This window comes from Aythya ferina (assembly GCF_964211825.1).
Source record: "Aythya ferina genome assembly, chromosome: 14".
Classification (NCBI taxonomy): Eukaryota; Metazoa; Chordata; class Aves; order Anseriformes; family Anatidae; genus Aythya; species Aythya ferina.
In genome coordinates this window covers 14,838,013-14,859,697 of record NC_140312.1, presented here as the reverse complement: position 1 = coordinate 14,859,697, position 21,685 = coordinate 14,838,013, and the positions used below count along the sequence as shown (strand labels likewise).

The 21,685-nt window shown below is 39.7% G+C and overlaps 1 protein-coding gene across 2 annotated transcripts in view; it reads right to left on the bottom strand.

Annotated features, from left to right (window-relative positions):
* The window catches only part of SLIT3 (slit guidance ligand 3), a 515,559-nt gene extending 498,242 nt beyond the window's left edge, over positions 1–17,317 (bottom strand). The window contains exons 1-2 of one of the 2 annotated variants that reach the window (XM_084535767.1): positions 16,887–17,317; positions 16,546–16,800 (exon numbers count right to left, since the gene is read on the bottom strand). In XM_084535767.1, the coding sequence (XP_084391893.1) occupies positions 16,546–16,730 (185 nt within the window). In that variant the 5' untranslated portion in view covers positions 16,731–16,800; positions 16,887–17,317. The remainder of the gene's footprint in view (positions 1–16,545; positions 16,801–16,886) is intronic. The other variant, XM_084535765.1, reaches the window with a different exon arrangement.
* Between the last annotated feature and the right edge of the window lie 4,368 nt (positions 17,318–21,685).

Sequence of the window (21,685 nt, the reverse complement as noted above, 5' to 3'; positions counted from 1 at the left end):
TATGGGGAACAGAGTACATACAAGTTCACAGACAGCATCAAATAAAGGGGAACAGTCAGGGCACTGAAAGACAGGCCTTCAATTCAGGTGTACAGGTCAGAAAGTTAGGCTGACAGAATCCTCATTAAGTTCATAAGGGGGAAAAAAGTCACATACATAGGAGGAAACAAGTCCCTGGTCCCTACAACACTTAGAGGCTAGTCACTGACTGACCAGGGAACTGCTTTGCAAAAAATAAATAAATAAATAAATAAAGCATCTCAAAGTCTCAGTGGGCCACACAAGAGTATGCAGTGTGCCCTTGCAGCAATGAAGGCCACCCTACACCAGTCTGTCATAGTAAGATCATAGCCAGCAGGGTGAAATAGTTGACTAACCTCTTGTATTCAGGATTTATGGAAGTTAATCTGCCATACTGTATCCAGTTGCAGGCTCTCCAGCACAAAAAAAGGCAATAACACGTTGGAGTGAGTAAAGCAAGGGGCCATTGCGATGATCAGGAGGTAGTAGTATAAAGGCATATGAACACATGCTAAAGGAGCTGCACTTGTTCAACTTCAATAAAGGGTTATGGGGAGATCTTACAGAAGTAACTACAAAGAAAGTAACAGGATAGGAGAATAGAGACCCTCTTCTCTGCTCCACAGTAAGAGCAGGTAATATGTGGATGAACATTAGTAGAGAAAAAACAAGTCCTGCCAGAACCACCAGTTCCTGAAAGGATTCAGAAACATTCCACATAGCTTCAGTACTACCAGTATCATGCAGAGTATGTTAACACAGCAGTAGTGAGGTCCAGTCACTTTGATAGTCATGTAAAGTCAGAATAACTGTAATTTTACAATCCAACATTTAATAATTTTATTGCTCTTGTTGGGTAGTACCACAGGTATGATATTGGATAGTTTCAGTCTCCACAAAGTTTTAAATGTTAATTGAATAGCCACACAACACCTGAGAAGTACAAATTCTGCTGCAGCTCACCCTACTTTAACACACCTACACAACACAGCTTTTAATTCAAAAAAAATAAAAATAAGAGATGATTCCTTCAGATTAGAGAAGGCTCTCAGGTATGACTCAAACAGTGTTTTCTTTCTGTCTGAAGGAATGAGAAAACTGATCTTAGAGGTTAAGTGCTCTGATCTTGGGCATAAACTATCCATTATCAAGCCCTTTACAGTAGTGTTTGGTTAAAAGCCCACATTAAGAGTCCAAACGATCTGAAACTGCTTGCAGGCAACACACTTCTGTCCTCATCTTTATAAAAATAAACAAATGGACTTGGCAAACTATAGGTGCTAAAAAACACTCAGGAATAATTCCTTTTTGAAACTCCTGCAGTGGCTAAATTCCCCATTGAGTAGATTACTATTTAAAGCCATAACTGAGACCTGCATAAAGCACCACAATGGGCTAAGTTCAGTAGTTTCTTCAAGAAAATACATTTGTTCCACACTGCAGGAACTCCTGACTGATTATAATAGCTTGCAGATTTTATTATATAAAAAGAAAACATTATGCTGGCAGAATAACATTCTGAGAGTAAGTTTTATACTCGCATGTCCTTCCGCTTTTCCCCCAAAGTTCTGTCGTTACTTTCCAGTCCAAACATCACATGGTCACATCATCTGTACATGACAGACAGTCTGCAGGAAGGATGAAACAGCTTGAAAGAGGGCCAACCTCAAGCAGTACTACAGAAATACAAACCTTGTGAAACAAGCAGGAAGAACTAAAGTTTTTGTCACAGATGCAGATATACACCATCAGAATAACCAGCATGTGGTGGAATAGCTCATGCCGTCACACCTGTGTTTGATGATAAAGGGTTCTCAAAGAGAAGCAAGGAAGAGCAGAAAGAGAGGTTCCTCTTTGTGAGGAGGATCAGCTCAATTGTCTGGAGGTGCTCTACAGACTTGTTGAGAAGCTCACTGAGATGTGCCAGCCTGGATCAGGGGACAGGTAGTGAAAGACACATCATGGCGGAACTTCATTACCAACCACCCACACAGGGTGAATAAGAGAACGCTCTTCTTTAAGCAATGACAGGGAGCCTCCAGGTCGCACACCTTGGTTCTTATAAGGGACTTGAATCTCTGTGACATGTGCTGGAAAGGCAGCACAGAGTAGGCAAACAAGTCAGGATGCTTTCTTGATAGCGTCAGACAATTTCTCAACATAGATGCTAGATGGGCCAACCAGGGGTGAAGCTTTCCTGATCTACCACTCACAAATGATGAGGTGTTTGGGGGTGTGATAAGTCTGTAGCATCTCTGGCTTGAGTGACCACAGAAAAATGATGTTCAGAACAGTGAGGTGTGTGAGGAAGATAAGTAGAAGTGCATAGGCACTGGCATTCAGAAGAGCAGAAATCAATTTTTCAGAATTCAAGGGAATCGCAGGGGACATGCTGTGCAAAACAACCTGAAATAACAGCACAACAACACTCCATCCAGCTAATGGGGAAAAATGAGCAGGTGTATCAGAAGCCAACCTTGGCTTAACACATCTCACAACTGAGCTCCAGTGTAAATGAGATGGTAGAGGACAGTCTTCATGGACACAGACTCTTAAGTCTTAGTGATGAAACACAAGTTTCAAGAAGGAGTGGAATAAACAGTAGTGGCAGAGGATTGAGTTCAGTCTCTCCTCAGAAATCCTGACCAGTGGGAACAGGTAGCTTCTATCCGGGTGTGCAGAGAGATCTGTCTCATGAAGTGCCACCTTGAAGTGCCATCTTTAATACAGGCAAATACTCAATTTGTCTTCAAAAAATGGAAAAAAAAAGAACAGTACGGTGAAGTACAGGATGGTCAGCATCAGCCTCTCTTTGGTCCCTGAAAAAATCATAGAGCAAATACTACGGAAAGCAATTTCTGGGCACAGAGAAGGTGACTGAAAATAGCCAACAGATTTACCAAGGTTAAATCAGATTTGAACAACCTAACTGCCTTCTATGCTGAAGCAACTTCTATGGACTGAGGGAAAACAGTGGATATTGTCTGTCCTAAGTGCATCTGGAATACTGTGTCCATTTTGGAACTCCTCAGTCCAAGAAAGATGCTAATAAACTTCACCAAGCCCAACAGAAGACCACTGAAATGATCAAGACTTGACTACGCACAATGAGTCTAAGGAAGCTTAATTTGTTTATCTTGAAGAAGGGCAGGCATTGGGGTGACTGAATACCAGTCTTCCAATAACTAAGGAGAGGTTTCTCAGAAGATGGAGCAAGGGTATTTATGAAGGTACAGGATGAGGAAGACACAATGACTGTAAACTGGAACAAGGAAAATTCCACCTGTTTATATAAAAAATAAACAAAAATCTGTTACTATAAGGACAGCTAAGCTGGAGAATGAGTTGCACAAAGGCCCTGTGATATTCAAGACTCAGCTGGGCAAAGCCTTGAGAAGCCTAGTCTGAATTTCATGGAGACCTTGCTTTGAGTGGAGGCTGGACTAAGAGATCTCCTGAAGTGCCTTCAAACCCTAATGATTCTATGAGTCTATCTTTTCCACACAGAAGGGATTAAAACACTGGTTTGTTGATTTACCATTGGGGTGAGATGGGGTTTAGCAGAAAGCTTTAAAAGTAAAGCACAAAATAAAACATGGAAAATACTTCAAAACAGTTGGTACAGAAACGTTATTTAATATGCAGAAAACAGGATGTTTACACGTTATAAAGAGCAACAAGTACTGTGTCATTTTAGTTTAAGTATTATTTTCATTCACCCAAAGTAAAAAAATACCACACAATTAAGGTTAACAGTCACAGACACAAAAACATTTTTTCATGTTATTTCTTTTCAGTTCTTGAATTCGTATAACTAACCATTCCTACTTAACTACTGTAACTGTCTCATCTTTCATAACCAAAACATACCAGCTGGTTGGATATGAAAGGCTGTTACATCAGTCCTTTGCTATTGCAAAGACTAAACAGTTACACAGGTAGAAGCCAGAGAATGTCAAACTTCGCCCATTTGATAGTTAAATAAAAGCATGGCCCAAATGGTCTTTTCAGAACATAAATAAGTGCCTGCACTTCAATCTTCATCCCATTTGGCATCAAAATCTTCACTACAACTTATGGCTAACTTGAATATTTCTCCAATTTTTTTTTTTTTTTTTTAAGAATTTCTCCAGTTGTTTAATGCTACTTTAATGTTAATTAGGGACTTAAAAAATGGTAGACAAAGCAAGAAACCAGGATTGACAAAGGTTACTATTCTTCACAAGATTGTTCTTCTCCCTGACTTCTTGGCCTTTTCATTCATTTTATATTCTGAAATCTATATACTGTCAAGTATTGCATGCTCATTTGGGGAAAAAAAAACAACAACAACAAAAAAAAACCTGCATGTAAATTTCAGGAAAACTCACATTAATTTATTTCAGAGGCAATATCTCATGTTTATATACAAGTATGTATTTCATTTAACTACATTGTATATTACTGAATATAATTCGGTAAACAATCTGATCATCTGTTTAGTTGCTCTTCACCAATACAATTAGATGTTTAGGACTTCAGATATTTCACACCTGCATCTATTATGATGGCTACTGTAACATTTGATGGCCTGAGAAAAGTGTTCTACCAACAAACATCAATGATCTTAGTGAAGTCTGAAAAGAAAACAGAACTGACTTCAACTCCTTGTTCACTTTCAGATATGCACAGATCAGAAACTCTTCTTAGGAGATCTTTTCATGGAAATGTAAAAGAGGTTGGATTTTTTTTTCCTTTACTTTTAAATTCAGAAACATCCTGTTTCACCAACTCTATCCCTTCTAAGAAGTACCATGCCGAATATACACATCTCCTGTAGCCATTAAGGAGAAGATTAAGCCAAGGAGTGGCAGTAAAAGATGTAAAACAGTTTTAGTAAATAAAATGCAATTTTGAAGGATGTTTTGCTTGACAAAGTTAGCATTCAGATGTTACAACCACAAACAATTTTCTTCATTTTCAAGTATATTCCCCCTTTCCCTATCCCCCATCCTCATCCAACTATATTTTCTAGAGTGAAATTAAATAGATTCTACCGTGTTTGCTGAATGGACACAAAATTCATTTGTTTCTGAAAAAGACCAAGCACATGTATTTGACATTTTGACTTGCTGAAACTACTCATGATTATGAAAACCATTTTGCACTAAGACTCTTACATACTTAAGAACAATGAAAGAATAACCTTGGAAAACAATTATTTTGTAAAATGAAGTTAACTTCAACTGGGAATAATTCATTTCCAACTTCTAACAATCTTCATGAGCAATTAAACTAGAGAACTTCCCAGGAAAAATACACACACACGATTGCTCCTCATCTTTTGCTGCGTTTTTATATGTTAGCTATTAAAAATCACTACTCCAAAGGATTGCAGGCCTGTTTCTTATACTTTCACATTCTTATCTGAGAAACTTATATCCAGATGTGTTTCTCAGCCTCAAGAACCAGCCTCTGCCTTATGGCTTTGCTTCACAATATCCACTGCCATTTCTGGAAAACAAACTTTCTTTGCTCAAGAGCTTGACTTCTGGGCTTTGTGTCACCACTGTATTCTTGTCTCCAGTTTACCACCCTACTGCAGTTAGGCATTTCAGAAATGCACCATTACTTCCCTGTACTATTTCCTTCTAATGAATTCTCTTTTCCTCCCCAGCTATATTATTAAAACACCATCTCTAACCAGCTCTACAACTTCAAGAGGAGACTGCTAGCCTCTTCTCGTCACTCTACAGCTATTTCAGTGAAGCCTGTAACCCAGTTCTCACTTCACTAAGTGATGTTGTAACCACTACCACCATCACCAAGCCAACATGTTTCATCCAGCATTTTCTGAAATCAGCATTTCAAAACACGTTTAATATAATGCCTGTTCCAATCAAAACAATACCACTATACAGACAAAATAAATTTCAGGGGAAAAATCCCTAAATCCCTAAAACTCTATTCAAGTCCAACACAAAGCATGTCTCATGACTAACAGGAAGATACAATACATTTGAACTGCTTTCAGGGTGCACCTTTTCCTTGCTAAAAAGTGATCTAAGTGATCCTTGAACAACACAACTGTATTACACTTCAGTGTCTCCATATCTGTGGATGACCAACGCAAAAGCAGTGGTAATTTTAATGGGCTTGATGTGACTACATCTGCTACATGATATTTCTTTTGCAGATTATACTCTAAAGCAAACAGATTGGGCAATGAAATCTTTGGCAGAAAAGTATCCTGTGTTCTTTACTATTCCCTTACTGTAAGAGAAAAAATACTAATATAAAGTGAAACTATGTTCTTACAGACACCTCTGTGTAACAGTTGGAGGTTTTTGGTCATCCATCCTTAAAAGAACTGCATGTTCCAAGGAACTCAACTACTAAATTCCAGGGTAATTTCTTCCACTTTCAAATAACCTTTTTGGAATCTCTGAAGAAAAACTGAAAGTAGGAATTAGAATCTATTCTACTTTGGGGAAAGTTGTTTGTGGAAAAGACCTTTCCAAGTTTTTTGCATTAGGCTGATATTACATACTATGCAAAACTAGCTACCCTATCACTGCTAATAGCCATTTTGCCAAACAAAACTTTTTACTTCCCCAAGTTTAAAAGCTGTTAAAATACCGAAAGTGCTCATCATTCACCAGTGCATACCAAAAGAAAGATTTCAGTGAAAACATTAATAGAGTAGGTTCAACTACCTTAAAGCATTTATTTTTATTACAACCTGCAAAAGTCAGTAAGGCTCACAAGATCACCATTTGTATCTTTTGTAACTATTAAGGTTATTTATAGTGTCCCTATAGAAACATATGGCAGTAATACCTTGCAATCTAGTAATCAGTTTATTTTATGCAGGTTAACTAACACATTCCTTACCAGCCACAGGAACAAAGGAAAAGACCAACCGAAAGAACAGGGATTGAGAAATATTTCCTTAACTATTAGTATGCACAAGAATGCACCTATGCCTCTGCTTTCTGCATATTATTTCCATAGTAGTGAAGTGCCTATCTTTTGAAACATTTCATGAGAATGTTCATTCACAGGACAGCATACTTTCCCCTTTCCTCCCTGCAAATCAAGCAGCCACCAGCCTTAACAGAATGCAGCTCTTGGAAAAGCAGTTTGGAGCCAGCTATTAAACCCTGCATTTTACAGACTGTGATTTTGGATATGGGAACCTTAAATTCAGTAGTATGAAATTTATTACTGTTGCCATTTTCATCATGCCTAGAAGGACCCTTATGACCATTCAAGATTTCTTCACATCAAGCATTGTACAAACAAAGGTGGCCCCAAAGGCCTTTCAGCAAAGACCAAAAAAAAAAAAAAAAAAAAAAAAAAAAGTAAAGAGACGGAGACAAAGAAATTAAACAGTATTGATCAGTACAGATACTGACCTCAACTCTACAGTAGCCCAACTTGCATTAAAATTTTCCATTTGCCATCACAAAAAAGAGAAAAAATTGCAAACTACCTTTTAATTTTTCTTTTTTTTGTTTTTTTTTTTTTTTCTCTTTTTAAAGGGGGCAGTTCCTCTAATGGAAGAACATGAAAATGGAAAACCAAATAAAGAAATACATCTAGAAAGAGTTTGTCACCAGCCAACAACACCCACCACCTTCTTCAACCACATCCACAGACTATTAAAATAAGTTACTGATTTTCAAAGTGTTAATCTCCAGAGAAGTTTCTCCCTCCCTCTCACATGGAGCCTTGATTAAGATAGAAGAGCTGATCTGTCTGCACAGACAGGTACGATTGTGACAGTACAGAGAAAACATTCTGAAAAAATTACAGGCAGCTGATTTGTCTTGTTCTTTTGGGTGATTGCCTACATATACAGTCACACCGTAAGGTGACTAGAGTACCCCCACACAGCAGAAGAGGCTTGAAGCATATCTGTTAAACTCCTAAAGATAGCATCACTGCTAACAGCCTCGTACCTCAAATGCAAGTGAGCAGAGGTACATGTAGCAGCCAGTAAGGTATTGGCCTAATGAGAATGCTATCTGCCAAAATTGTCTGAATTACTCAGGCTTTAAATACATATATTAGGTGTTTGAGGAACTTCATTAGTAACCTGATACTACTTCCACAAGGCTGATCATTCACCATACAGTTCAATAGTCAGGTAATCTTACTGACCTCTCTCTGCAGGAGGCACTGAGGATTCTCCAAAAAAAGTCCTACTGACATAAATTAAGAATTGCTTCTGCAACAGTATCACAAATTTTCAGGAAAACACAGGGAAATGTGCGTTTGCAAGCAAGACAAATTCTGAAATCAATTTAGAAGTTCAACATAGTTTTTGCAGATTTATCTTAATAAAAATGTGATGGAAAAATCAAGTCAAAACCAGTTTTAAAACAGCAAGGTATTTTCTTCATTTTAATATAACTGTTTTTTATTGAAAATGCTCTCTACATCAGTGACAGGGAAGGAAAGAACGTAAACATCAGTTCAAATGATTTCCCCCTGTGAGGGACAAAATTAGATTAAGGTCTCAGAAAAAGAAGCAACTCCGAGATAGAAAGGTAAAAATCTAATTAAAAGCTCCAGAAATCTATCAATCACAGGATTAAAAACACATATTGCAGCCACCAAACAGATGGTGTAAAACTGAAACACAGGACAAATTTATTCTGACAGAGACAACTGATTCAGTTGGGGTAAAAAAAAAAAAAAAAAAAAAAAAAAGCTGATATGGATCAGCTTTTTACAGATATGGATCTCAGAACTCATCCAAAACTTACTCTGCTAGTACAAGACAACAGACCTATCCCCCTTATAATAGGGGGAGAGTAGATCTATTATGTATTTAGTGCCATTACAAAAAATGCCAGTTGCTTACAAGGCCATTTCCCAGTGGAAAAGAACAAGTTCTTTCCATTCCTGAAAGCCATTCAACATTAAATGATACATCTGACTGGACAACACCAAAAGAAGATCTGAAAATAAAACATTATGGGTCTCTTGAGTAAAGAATTGAAAAATATTGAAAACAAAACTTCTTGGTCCATGTCACAAATAGAAAATTACTAGAGCCCAGCCCTTCCTTATCCTGAGAATTACTTAAAAAAATAAACCAATACAGTCAAATTGATACAGCCATACACTGTCAAAAAAAAAAAAAAAAAAAAAAAAACCACTGTTACTGAACTTAAAAGGGAGAGGAATGATAACAGCAGACCCTAAACTTAAATCCATACTAAACTACAATAATATAGCTGAATCAACAAGAATGAGAAGGAACTTCCTGTTATCCAAGGAGCAGAAAGGAGACAAGGCATGTTCTACAGACTTATCAAAGACTTCACAAGACCATGGGGCACAATATTTACCTTTATACAATGTTTTCTGAACAAGACTGCTTGCTCATCTACACCTCCTTGGAACATGAACAAACAGATAGACAATCACCTAAATGAATGTCACATTCATTCTAGTGCCATTGCCAATATAATTTTTCTTCAGGTAGCTTTGTCATTTGATGTTTACATGAGTTTTTCCCCCAGTTATCTTGACACCTTCCTTCCTCACTTGAAGCTAGAAGCTTGCTTTTTCTCTACTCGATGAGTATAAAACATTGTTTTGTCTTTGCAGGGGTGGAAAAACAACCTAAAGAGGAAGAGAGCTCCCCTTCAGGGAGCTGTTGAACAGCAAGACGGAGGATTCACGTTTGTTCCTACAGCTTCAAGACAAAAGTTGCCTCTACTTAAATTTAATACAAACTCTGCTAGCATTGGAGAAGCATACTGGCACGCGGGCTCAGTTTGTCCCCAGCTGCTGAAAGGTGTTTCAACTTTGTGCCACAGAAATTCTTGACCTGATCCAGTATCTGTACTTGCAGAGAGCAAACAGGTAAAAGAACTAAGAGGCACTAGGTTACTTATGAAGAACATTCCACAACCTCTTCCAAAGGTTAACACAACATCTGAGATAATTCAGTAGTTGCAGTATTACAAGACACTGTGAAGCTTATGTCAGAATTGAAGTCCCGTATCAGACGTGCTCTTCCTAACTCCTTTGAGTGTTTCAGGGTTACTTAGGAAAGAGGGATCATCTCTTTAATCACAGAGTTTCCTAAAACTTATTTTCTCATGAGGCTGCAGGCACTTTTGAAGGTAAGTGGCTGCACAACTTGCAGTTCACATTCATTCAGAATTGCATTTAGTTATGCTACTTCAGTAGAAAGATTTAGATTTCGTAGGTTCAAATTTAGAGAAATAGGTAAATAACAAAAAAAAAAAAAAAAAGATTCAAATTTACTGAGGGGGAAGAGTGATTTACTTTTTAATTACATTAAACACAAATGAAATTACTTTCTTTGCTTGAAACATTACTTGAATGGTCTCTGCAGCACTCAGCCATGGTGAAAGAAAGCTCACTTCAAGCTCAGTCTTCAGAAAACTTATTAGAAATTTACACTGACTTTAGCAGACGATACATGAGAAAAACAAACAGATGTACAGTTGTGAATAGGAAAGAATCCTGACAGTTTTTAACTTTGAACCCAGAGCAGAACTGTTTTCCATTCATTCCTGGTGGATCAAGTGTAAGCCAACATAACTGCAATATTTAAGGAATGGCTTCCATTCTCCATAGTACTTCAGGGATGATTCAATCTTCTAATCAAGGACAAATGGATCCTACTAGACCACCACCAGGCAAAAAGCTATTCATTTTTAAAGATTAGCTGCAGCAACAGGCAGACAAAGGAAAAAAAGCAAGCACTGTGGACACCACAGGAACAATATCAAAAAGTGTTATAACAATGAAGTTTTGAGTCATTTGAGCTATTAGCTTGTGGTATAGAGCGTATCCTGATTTAAGTCTCCTGAACTGTCTTCCCAGTAAACAAGCCCAATTCTTACTGTAAAATTGCCTAAACTCATTCACTGCATATCCTTATTAGAATCTTGTGCCAGGATGTTGTGCTAAATCCACATGGCTACCCCAATCATCTTGTGAGATTATGTGGGAAAACTATCTTCTTTCTGATCTATGGAAGCTAAAGAGTAGCATAGATATTACTAAAACACAGACAGCAAGTCATATCACATGTTAATGTCCATGAAGAACAGGTTATCTTTGTTTTAAACCTAAATGGCAATGCTTGAGCTATAAAGAAACATACATAAAACAGGCATGGCAGTTATGTTCCAAAAGACTACTGACAGTACTCCCCATGAAGTTTAAATGACTTCATAACAATCAACTAAAATCAAGGATTTTTTTATACAGATATCTGTAAGAACACAAGAGTAGGATTTATTTATTTTCTGTATCATTATCCATTTATACAGGTGAGTTACACTGACTTTGGTACACACTCCCCTGCCAAGAACACACACAAATTCCAGAAAGAAAAAATTACATCTTGTCTGTACTTTAGGACTACATAAAACAAGATAGATGTTCTTTAGAGGGGTTATTTGCCATTCCTCTAATTCTTTTGCATGAATCAATAACTCAGCCACAAAGGTAAGATCATAAAAAAAGTGAGTAGCCTCATTCATTAAGAAATGTGCACTAAATCTGATTCCTTGGATTTCAGAATCCTAGCCAAATCTGTGGGGACTACAGACAGCATGACAATGGCCATTATTTCCTTATGTAGCTACCAGAATTATAATAGCTAATTTCATCATTCTTCCTGTTTCGATCACTTCAAAACAAGGTAACAAATTTAATAGCACAAGACTCTGATCCCCTGTAAATTCATTTCCACATTCAGTGAAGCACAAGCAGTCAGCATTAAGTTAGTAAAGGGAAATTAGCCAAATTAAATTAAGCAACTCAGTCAAGTTTTCCCAAGATCATTACCTTTGACAGCAAGCTCTTCGAAGCCAAAGCCATGCATGTCTACTCATTGACACATTCCCTAGAGGGAGGAAAAAAAGGCCCCATGCAGGATTTTGGAGATTATTACTACACAAACAAGTGCTACTCCCTAGTGGGAAGAATCCTAGAAAAACAGAAAGTCAATGTACAAGTCAATATAATATTTGCATGTGTTTAACACTGTATTCCACTATAATATGGAAACATCCAAGACAGGAGTTTAGATTTAATTCAAAGAAAAAATGAGGAAGTTGAAGACATAAGACAGTGCAATTTTAGCAGCTACATGCACCTAGGCCAAAACCACCATAATAATATATTTGTATAACAAACCCCAGACCACATGAAAACTCCAGAGTAAGCAGATGACTAAGCTTCTAAATTGCACCTAAATGTGGACATACTCAATTTAGTTACTCAGGCAAAGCACAGAACAGATTAGTCCTGCAAACTTTATCAATTTAGAAAGGTAAAGAATCCTCCAAAGTAAAAGACAAAACAAAGACCAAAATTAATACAAGAGCTATCAATTAAAACAGATTCCAAGCCAGAAGTATAAATTGAAGTACTCAACATGACTAAATTCTTCAAAGAAATGTATGTATATATGTATACTCTTACATACATACACACACACACAATGTGCTTATAATAGAGAGAGAACTAGACATGAGTGGGAGGAAAAATGCAGAGACTCATCCTTCATATTCAACCAGAAAACACACACTGACCCAACACCCCTAAGCAGTTTGTCCATTTCACTTGTTCCTTTCAGAGCTGTTGAACACAGCAACCATTAATCAAGTGGCTTTGATCTGCTCATTACATTTACACCATTTCAAACTAAACTTGACTATCAGCACTAAGTGTTATAAAAACACACATGTATAATACTCCACATCTATAGAAAACATCTACAGAAGAAAATTATACAAATACAGAGCACATATAAGAACTGAAGCACTGCGAAACAAACTCTGATGACAGAAGTCTGAGGAAGCAGTCCTAAGGAACGTTTCAGAAAGGTAAAACATTCAAGATGTTTATGGATGCATTTACATAATCTTAATTTCAGAACTGTGATTTCTGCCTCCATTATTTGTGCAGAACATTTTCTCGGTTGCAGAACTTGGATGTAACAATCATTGCATGCACCCCTAACAGTTAACTCTAACCCTGTTGGTAGGATTTTAAGTTACTCAGCAAATGTGGAATGGATCAGTAACTACTAACAAACTGGAAGGTCAGCTATATTACTCTTGCACTTACACAGGAAGAGATAGACATGAAAGCAGGTCCAAGATGCATATGTGTGAGACATAGGTTATTCCAGGGATTCCTGGAACTTACTCACATTTGTTTCCCCACTCATTTATTTTCTCCAGACTGAATCATCTCTGAACCAGTAGCATACAACATTCATTGCGCTTTTTAGGTCTTCATGAGACTTAACTTCTTAAAAACTACAGTCTACACCAGACAAATAGGATACTGCCACAGAACGTAATAACAAGGTAAACTGCAGCACAAACCTAATGCTACTTGCTATATTTGTAAAGCTACTATTAAAGATGAAACTGTATAAAGAAAATTTTAGGTTAGTTGTATGATCTGTGATCACTGGTTAATCTGTGAATTCCCTTCAAGATATAAATCACAGGCACAACTATTTATAAAAACTGCATCTTCAAAGCACTGAAAAAAAAAAAAAAAAAAAAGAAAAACACACATCACATTTATTATGAAGAAGGAGTAATCAAAGCTCTGGTGATGTTCATTTCTTGCAATATCAGATGTTCACTAATTTATTTAATAGAACTTCTCAAGAAGACATGTTTCCCCCCTTAAGACTTTTTATCATTTTTTTTTCATGTTATACTTTTAGCTTTCTTGGGTTTCATATTAATGCAAATTTAAATAATATTTAACTTGGCTCCTGTGTCCAAAACATTCTGTAACATTTGTACAAACATAACTCTAAAAGTTTGGTGGCAAAATATTTTAAGTGGTGCTGTTAGATCTCTTATTAATTAAAGCCAAAAGTTTCCAACTTGAACTGGTAGGTGGATTTTTTACCTCAAAAGAGTGCAGACAGAAGACAACATGAGTCTAAGAAGTCACTTGCTGTGTGGCCCTCAAGAAACTTGTCTGAATTATTTTCCCAGCATTCAAACACTTTTTCTGAGATCTAAAGTATCTTTGCCATTTCAGATGCAATCAATTTGTTTTCATTTGAGTTAAACTAGCTAAGACTGCATACCAACCCACTGTCATGTCACAGATAGAGGAATCCATGGACCACAGAGAAAATGAGATACTTGGATATATCCAGTGGCTGACTGATGTTTTACCTAAGAACAGAACTTAGACTCAAGAGAATATAAGGTCTTTCCCTCTAAAGATCACAGTAGAAAATTCAAGTTAGTGCAATTAGCAGCAATCTATATTTAAAAGAATTTATACAAGCTTTAAACCACTGCTGTATTGAAGACGACAGTGAACTTTACAAAAACAGTGCAATGCTCATGGCAGGCTAAGAGAATAAAAAGTGAAGTTAGTAACATGTTCTGTATTTTTAAATACTGCATGATCCTCTGTATGTTATTTTCACAAGGTTTCAGCCACTGAATGCTCCAATAATACACTATTTCCTAAAAAAAGGGAAAAAAAACAACCAACCAAAAAAAAAAAAAAAAAAAAAAAACGGAGCATAGATATATATATATCGCTCATCAGTAGATTATCTCTGAGGTTAAAGATTTAAACTGAATATTGTGAAATAGAATTGTTCATCATGCAGACATTAATCTAAAACTTAAATCTGTAAACTATACCAAAAATTATCAGGACCAAGAGCACAGTAATTACACGTTCTTTCATTCTTTTTAACACTTAACATGCCAAGGCCAAAAAACTTCCTCTTTCAGCTTGGCTTCTCACAAAAGGCAAGGAAAGTTAACATCTCTATTAAGTACGTTCTCACAAAGGAAACCTAGTTACACAGTGAATTCAGCCTTGGTAAAACACAGACAATTACAAATTACTGTATTGCTCTTTAAATAGTTCTCAGGTGGCCAACTAACCTTGTATTGTGGATTATTCTAACCTGAAATCTAAATGTTTTATCCCAGCCCTTGACTCTTAAGCCAAACAAACACACCCCACCAATGAAGCATACAAAATGTTTGTGTTATCACACAGCTACACTTACTCTCACTGGCTTGGTATACTACCAGCCTGGGAGGGGTGGTGTTTGTTTGGCTTTGGGGTTTTGTTGGTCTCCAAACTGCCAAGTTGCTACCCATCAGTTTTAGAAAGTACAGAGTTTTGTGCATAGAAGTTAAGCTTTCTGTAACAGTTATCTGAAAGCTGTTGTTCACATGGCTGGGGTGGAAAAGAAGGCTGATATGGCCACAAAACATTAAATATGGTAGAACAACCTAGGAAGAAATCTGCACATTGCTATCGTTTAAGATCTCTCAGCACTATAAAAGTAATTTAGAAACCTTCAAGGATGCTATAAAATTTCCCTCTGGAACAGAACTTAGCCTTTGAAAGGCATCTATATATGAAAGCTTTGTAACCTAGTTTAGCTTTCTTACTTCAGGAAAATACGCTTGAAGTTCCCCCATGTCTATGGCCCAGAAGGAAATAAAACAGGAAATCAGGCCATAGAATAAGCAGTTGTTGCCAGCAAGTTTTAAAACATTTTAAGTTATCCATTAATCTACATAAGGCACGATTAACTGCACTTCTCTTAGACCATCAGTGGAGCCCAGCGCAGAGCCACGCTGAAGCTCTGTTTAAGATTCCACTTTGGACATCTTCATATCTAGCACTGGGCATTCTCTGAAGTATGCCATATGCTGTGCATTAAGCAAAGCCAGAGATGCTGTCCTCTGTGCCAAATGAGTGCCAGAACAGTATCATGGATCTCAAAAGTTTGCTTTCAGTCCACTAAAAAACAAAATAAAATAATAATACAAATTTTGTCTGCACACACTGATTACATTCTCCTGTGCTGAGGTCTGAAGCACCCCACAATATTACACTGCTAGCATAAACTCTAAAGTAGATTAAAAAGTAAATAACCAGCTTCCTCATAACAGTGACTTTGGCAGTTTAAGACAGAAACTAGAGACTGCTTTAATGTGACCTCTTATCCATTTGAATTAGTTTATAGCAGTAGTCGATTTTTCCATGGTGATGAAGTCACCATGCTGTGAAAGTATGCAAGGAGAAACTGCTACCAGCCACCAGGTGAAAACATCCAGGTTTCTAATTGCATATGAAATTGGTGTTTGCATTGACAATGATTATTGCTGGGAGCATTCCAGGTAGAGGTCTAAGCTCCATTACATGCAAGTCACTGCAAAACCCAATCAACAAGATCCCAATCAGCGGTTATTAAACTGAGGAGAAAAAAATAAATAAATAAAAAATACTATGAAGCTCCAAAAAATGCTGGGTTTAGTGTTTGGTTTTGTTTTAAAGCAAGAGCAGCAGCAGGATACCTGTAACTTCTGAAAAGCTCCTCCCCTTCCCTCCTGAAAACATTAATCCGTGTTTCATTAGTTAAACTGCTGTAACTATGTACTCCGCGCTGATAGGCAGGTGTTGAGAAATTCATCCCAGGTGTTTGAACAAGTACTCGAGGAGCCCCTAACGTTTATTACTTACAGTCTCTCTGCATTCCTGGGAATATCCCTCGGTACAGTTTTGAGTCCTAGTCCGTGGCAATCCACGTTGGAAGCAATGCACGTACATTTATGTGGGCATCCTCCAACAGGCATCCAACTTGCGGAGCTCCAAAAGCTCAAGATCGTTCCAAGGCACAAAAACGCGCTTCTTCCACCAGCCAACATGGTTTCTTGAGCACTTCAGCGGGTACAAAAGTGTGCGCGAACAGCCGGCCCTTAAAGATGAAATGCCTCTCTGAAGGAAGGGAAAAGAAAACAAGAGGCTCTTAGTACAGCCCAAGGGAACCCACCACTGCCATCATCGCCGGAGCACCAGCAAACCTTCAAAGGCGGCTGCGAGGGTTACGTTAGGTGGAAGAAGGTGGGGAACCGCCTGTCGGGCTCAGGTTTCCTCCTGTTATTTACGAGCGGTACCAGAAGGCAGCGACTTCAACCCGGCTGGAGCCAGACGCGTCCTCGGATGAAGGGGAAGCGGCGGTGCCCACCCGCCGACCATCCCTCAGCGGCGGAGGCGTGCCGGGCAGCCTCCCCCGCTCCGCATCGCCGGGGGCAGCAGGTACGAGCCGGGCAGCAGGAAGGTGAGAGCCGGGCACAGCAGGTAAAAGCCCCCGGGGCGCTGCCTGCAGCGCTCGCTGCTGCCGCCGCCGCTCCCCCGCAGCCCCGCGCTGGCGGAGCCGGGACCGGGAGGCGGCGAGGGGCGGCCGGGGGGCGGAGGGGGCGGCGCTCGCTGCCTGCCTCCCGCCCGCCCGCTCCCCTGCACCGGGCACGGACGGCAGCCGGGCGAGCGCCCGCGGCGAGGGGGGGCCCCCTTGCACACACACACACACCCCCTCCCAAAATCGCACCCGCGGCGCCCATTGGCTGCGGGGACCTTGACGTCAGGCGGCGGCTGAAGTTTCGGAGAGGAGGGAGGGGGGAGTGCGGGGCTGCGCTGGAGCCGGGGGGTCCCACCGGTGTGTGGGTGACCCCCACCCCCCCGCCTCTTTTCCCCCCCTTCCAACAAGCTCCGTGTTTGGGGTCGGAGCCCGCGGCCCCGAGCCGGCCCTCGGCGCCCCCACGCCGCGGCCCCGAGTTGGGCTGCGGGGGGCTCGGGGCTTCCTCCGCCTTTTGTTCGCCCCGTCCGCACTCCCCGAGTTCCCTCTGGCGGCCGCGGGCGGACGCTCACCGCCCGGCCCCGCGCTGCCCCCGCGCAGGTGGCCCCCTTCACCTCTCCACACCTTCATCCCTTCATCAGAGGCCGAAGGCAAGCGAGGTTTGGGAAAGGAGGGCAGGCGGAACGCAGTCACCCCATAGGTCCGGCAGGGGGTTGACCGACGGCGCTGCTCATCACCTTGTAGCCAAAGTGTGTTTAAAAAAAAAAAAAAAAAAAACACGCAAAAACAGGGTGCCCTAAAAGTCCATAGACATTTAGAGATCGATTGGAAGAACTGGAGTAATGGGAGACACGCAAATCAGCATTTTCCCAAGCCAAGTCGTAAGACCATTAACAGGATGAAAAAAGTAAAGCTGCTGTATACAAGTCACAAAAACCCTCTCAAAATACTCAGTTCCTTACTTTGCACACCTAAAGACAGTTTCAAAGGCAAACTTATGCATAACACATTGCTAATAAAGATACTGCATGGACAACAGTTGTTCTGCCTCTACATCACCAAGGAGTGGCCCATGACAGTGGAAGCAAGGCTTTGCTCATGCAGATAGGGATAGCACACATTTCCCCGGTCCCACAAAGAACCAGACCAGCAGTCCCTTGAAGCTCCCACAGCCACCTCCAACAAAGATGTTACAGGGTTCAGTTACGTTTGGATTCAAGTTCTCAGGCTCTGCTCAAAATGTGTTTTTCTATGAACATAGAAGTTTAGTATTCTAGGTGAGGGCTTCTAGGAAAAAAACGCAAAGATGTTCACTATAAGATATGGACGTGGCATTCCACTGTGCAGTAGCACACCTTAAATACCTGTTCATTTCTGGCTCCATTTACCTCACCTTGATGACTGACATTTGTAATCATCTAAGGCGTTCCTGCCTACCTTGAGAGTTGGCTTTGCCCCAAACCATGCTATGTCCACCAGTACAGCCATCTGTGCAGCCACTTGCTGCTGCCCTCTCCAGCAAGGAAAGATCTGACACTATGGAGCATTTCCCAGTGAAAAGGAATTGGCCAAACAGCATATGTAAGACCGCTGATGAACCCTCACCTCTCCTGTTCTGGTCTTTGAAAAAAGCAGTTATAAAAAGTCATTAAGAGATTTTCTCATTTTATAGGGAATTATTTCCATGACAATTTTTCTTTTTTAAATAGAAGCCATTTGGATCAAGGCTTAAGATTGAACTGCTTACATGCCTAGACTCAAAGCTCATTTAAGTGGCCCTTAGACTGCATCCAATGCAAAAAGGCTCGGTGACAAGTCCCACAAGGTCTGAAAGTGCACAGAGAGACTCAACTGTCACCCCTTTAAGCAGTCACTTTAAGCTGCTTCAGAAAAGATTAAAAAATACTTTTCTTCCACCTCTCCCTAATCTTCAGGAGGCTGAGGTTGGAGAAGGTGGGCGTAATTCTGTCTGGATCCCCAGATAAGCCTCTCCTTTTCTGGAGCAAAGGGCCGAGGAAGATCACTTCAAGCTCCCGCATTAACAAACTGAGGGGCAGAGCCAGCCGTAACAAACCGCACTCTGCTCTTACAGTACCCAAGGCAGCACTGCTAACTGCAGCAGCCTAATCCATATCCCACCCCTTTACCCTCTTGAGAGGGCAAAAGCACAGCCAGCCCCAAGCATGTCACTGACACTCATCACTATCTATTCTGAGGCAAGCGCCCTCAGTCAAGTGTTAGTCTACAAGAGATCAGCTCTTGAACAAGGAACAGCTGGTTCAGCCAGATGACAGAAATTACACTGCTTAGCAAGACAAAGTACTCTGAAAGCTCTGAAGTCTCCTCCACACACAAAGGATGTCTACAAAGGTAGACATCCTTAGCCCATTCGAGCAGTGAAAATACTTTTGTCAGAACTTAGCTTGCCTCAGCAGCCAGGCGACAACAGTCCAAAGAAAGATTTCTTCTGGTTCTGGTCTACTAGCAAGCCTCCTCCCACTTCAAAGATGGCCCTATGGAGAGACACATATTCCCCCCTCAGGACAGAGATACAGAAAGTGTTGAATACTAAGTAAATTAAACTATAGGTAATGCATATGTGACCACCCTATGCTATAATTATTTTTGAAGCTACTAATATTCAGCTCTGCAGAGCTTCCAATTCTAAGAAACGCTGAAAAGATTCCCTCAACCTCTTGATATGATCATCCATAGCAGCCCCCACATGCCATGTTTCCCTGTTTCTCTCCCCAAAAATTTGTTTCAAAGAGCACAGGTAAATCAGACAAAATAGCAGAAAGAAAGCTGAGCCAAAAGTCAAGCCTACCCTTCAAACACACTTCAACATTATAAAAACTGAGTCATGTTGTCCTATATTCCAGTTAAAACAGCATTTAACGGATCTGGTTATGTTTTATCAAGGCACACCACAGAAAAGTAGCATTGGCTCTGCTGTTTTCCTTTTAGATACCCACTATGGCTTCCTGCTCCTGGCACTTACTAGAAGCTGGCAAACCAGTCCCTGTTCATCTTATAGTATATGGTTAGCACAGGGTAGAGCATGTGTCACACAAAACCACAAAATGACACAGATCATGGAATATCTATGGAATATGAATCTATAAAAGGCTTCTTATTTGACAGTGTTTTGTATTTATACTCAGTTAAACACATATAAGCTATTTTATGAAGGTATCTAAAGATGAACAGCTTTTATCCATATTGTCTCCTCAAGTATTAGAAGTGACCAACATTTCAATATGTTACACTCCTTACAGACAAGTTTATCAAAGGTGTACTCTCTACCCAGCAGGAATTTAAATCTTGCCTGCTGCTTCTGTGGTAAGAAACACAGTCCTCTCTCTTAGAAATGACTGGTTCAGTGCATTTAGAACATCTTTGCATCAATTTGGAAATTGTCTATTTAACACAAGAAAACAAACAGATTCAATAAAAATATTTACTAAATACTGGAAGAACACCAAGTCCAGGAATCAGTGGAAAGATGGGGTGAACAAAAACAGAAGATCATGACAATGACTTGGGGAGAAGGAACTAAAATCACTTCTCTAAACAGTTTTGACCTTCCAACAGCTTCTTCACAAAACACGCAAGCACTAAAAGTGTTTTAGAGTTAATTTCAAGACACATTACATGGTGTACTATGCATAACGTCACCATATTTCTTGTCAGGCACTCTCTGGGTAGATATGCAAGTGCACACGCTATGTAGCAAGTGTGACATTTCTGAGAAACATGGCACTCACTTCACTTATGTTGTACATGTGGCTTGCACGTGTGCAGTAAATCCAACGGCTCCCAAATGCTTCCATTTTTTGCATGGACAATAGTGAGTTGTCTAGAGGTCTGATGGGAACTGTAGCAAGGTCTGATCAGCTGGATGAAGTCCTGAAATCTGAGAATTTATGGGTAAAAAAAAAAAAAGACTGGATTAAGAAATCCAAATATACAGTGCCCTGGTCCAGGCAACAAGAGACCATCACAGAACCTCATCCTGCAGGACTGTTTGCATGACAGAGAAGAGTCTCTACCATCACCAGCAGTAAACTAGAAGGGTGTGGGGGGGGAAATGACTCATTTTGATCACTTCCAAAGAATCAAGGCCTGAACCTTACCACTTAACTGACAAGGCTCCATGAACAGCTCTAAGAGGAGCTCTTAAGCACATCCACCACAGAGGTTAATGCTTTGCCACATGACTGAGTTGATGTGTGCATTTTAAAGATGCTAAGTTCAAATTCCACTTAATTTTCAAGTCACTGATGCAGTCATTTGGGAAGCAGTGACATATACAAAGTTATATAAAGTATCTCAGTACATTACCTAAAAAGGACATAAAGCTAACACTTGACAACCCTGTCAATGCTGAGGAATTTGAACTTGATTTTTACTAGAAGCTAGAAATAGAGCATAGGTTTAACATGACAGATGTCAATACTGCCACATTATTTCAGAGCACATAACATCTAAGCATTCGGTTACGTTTTCCATAACCACCGCACGAAC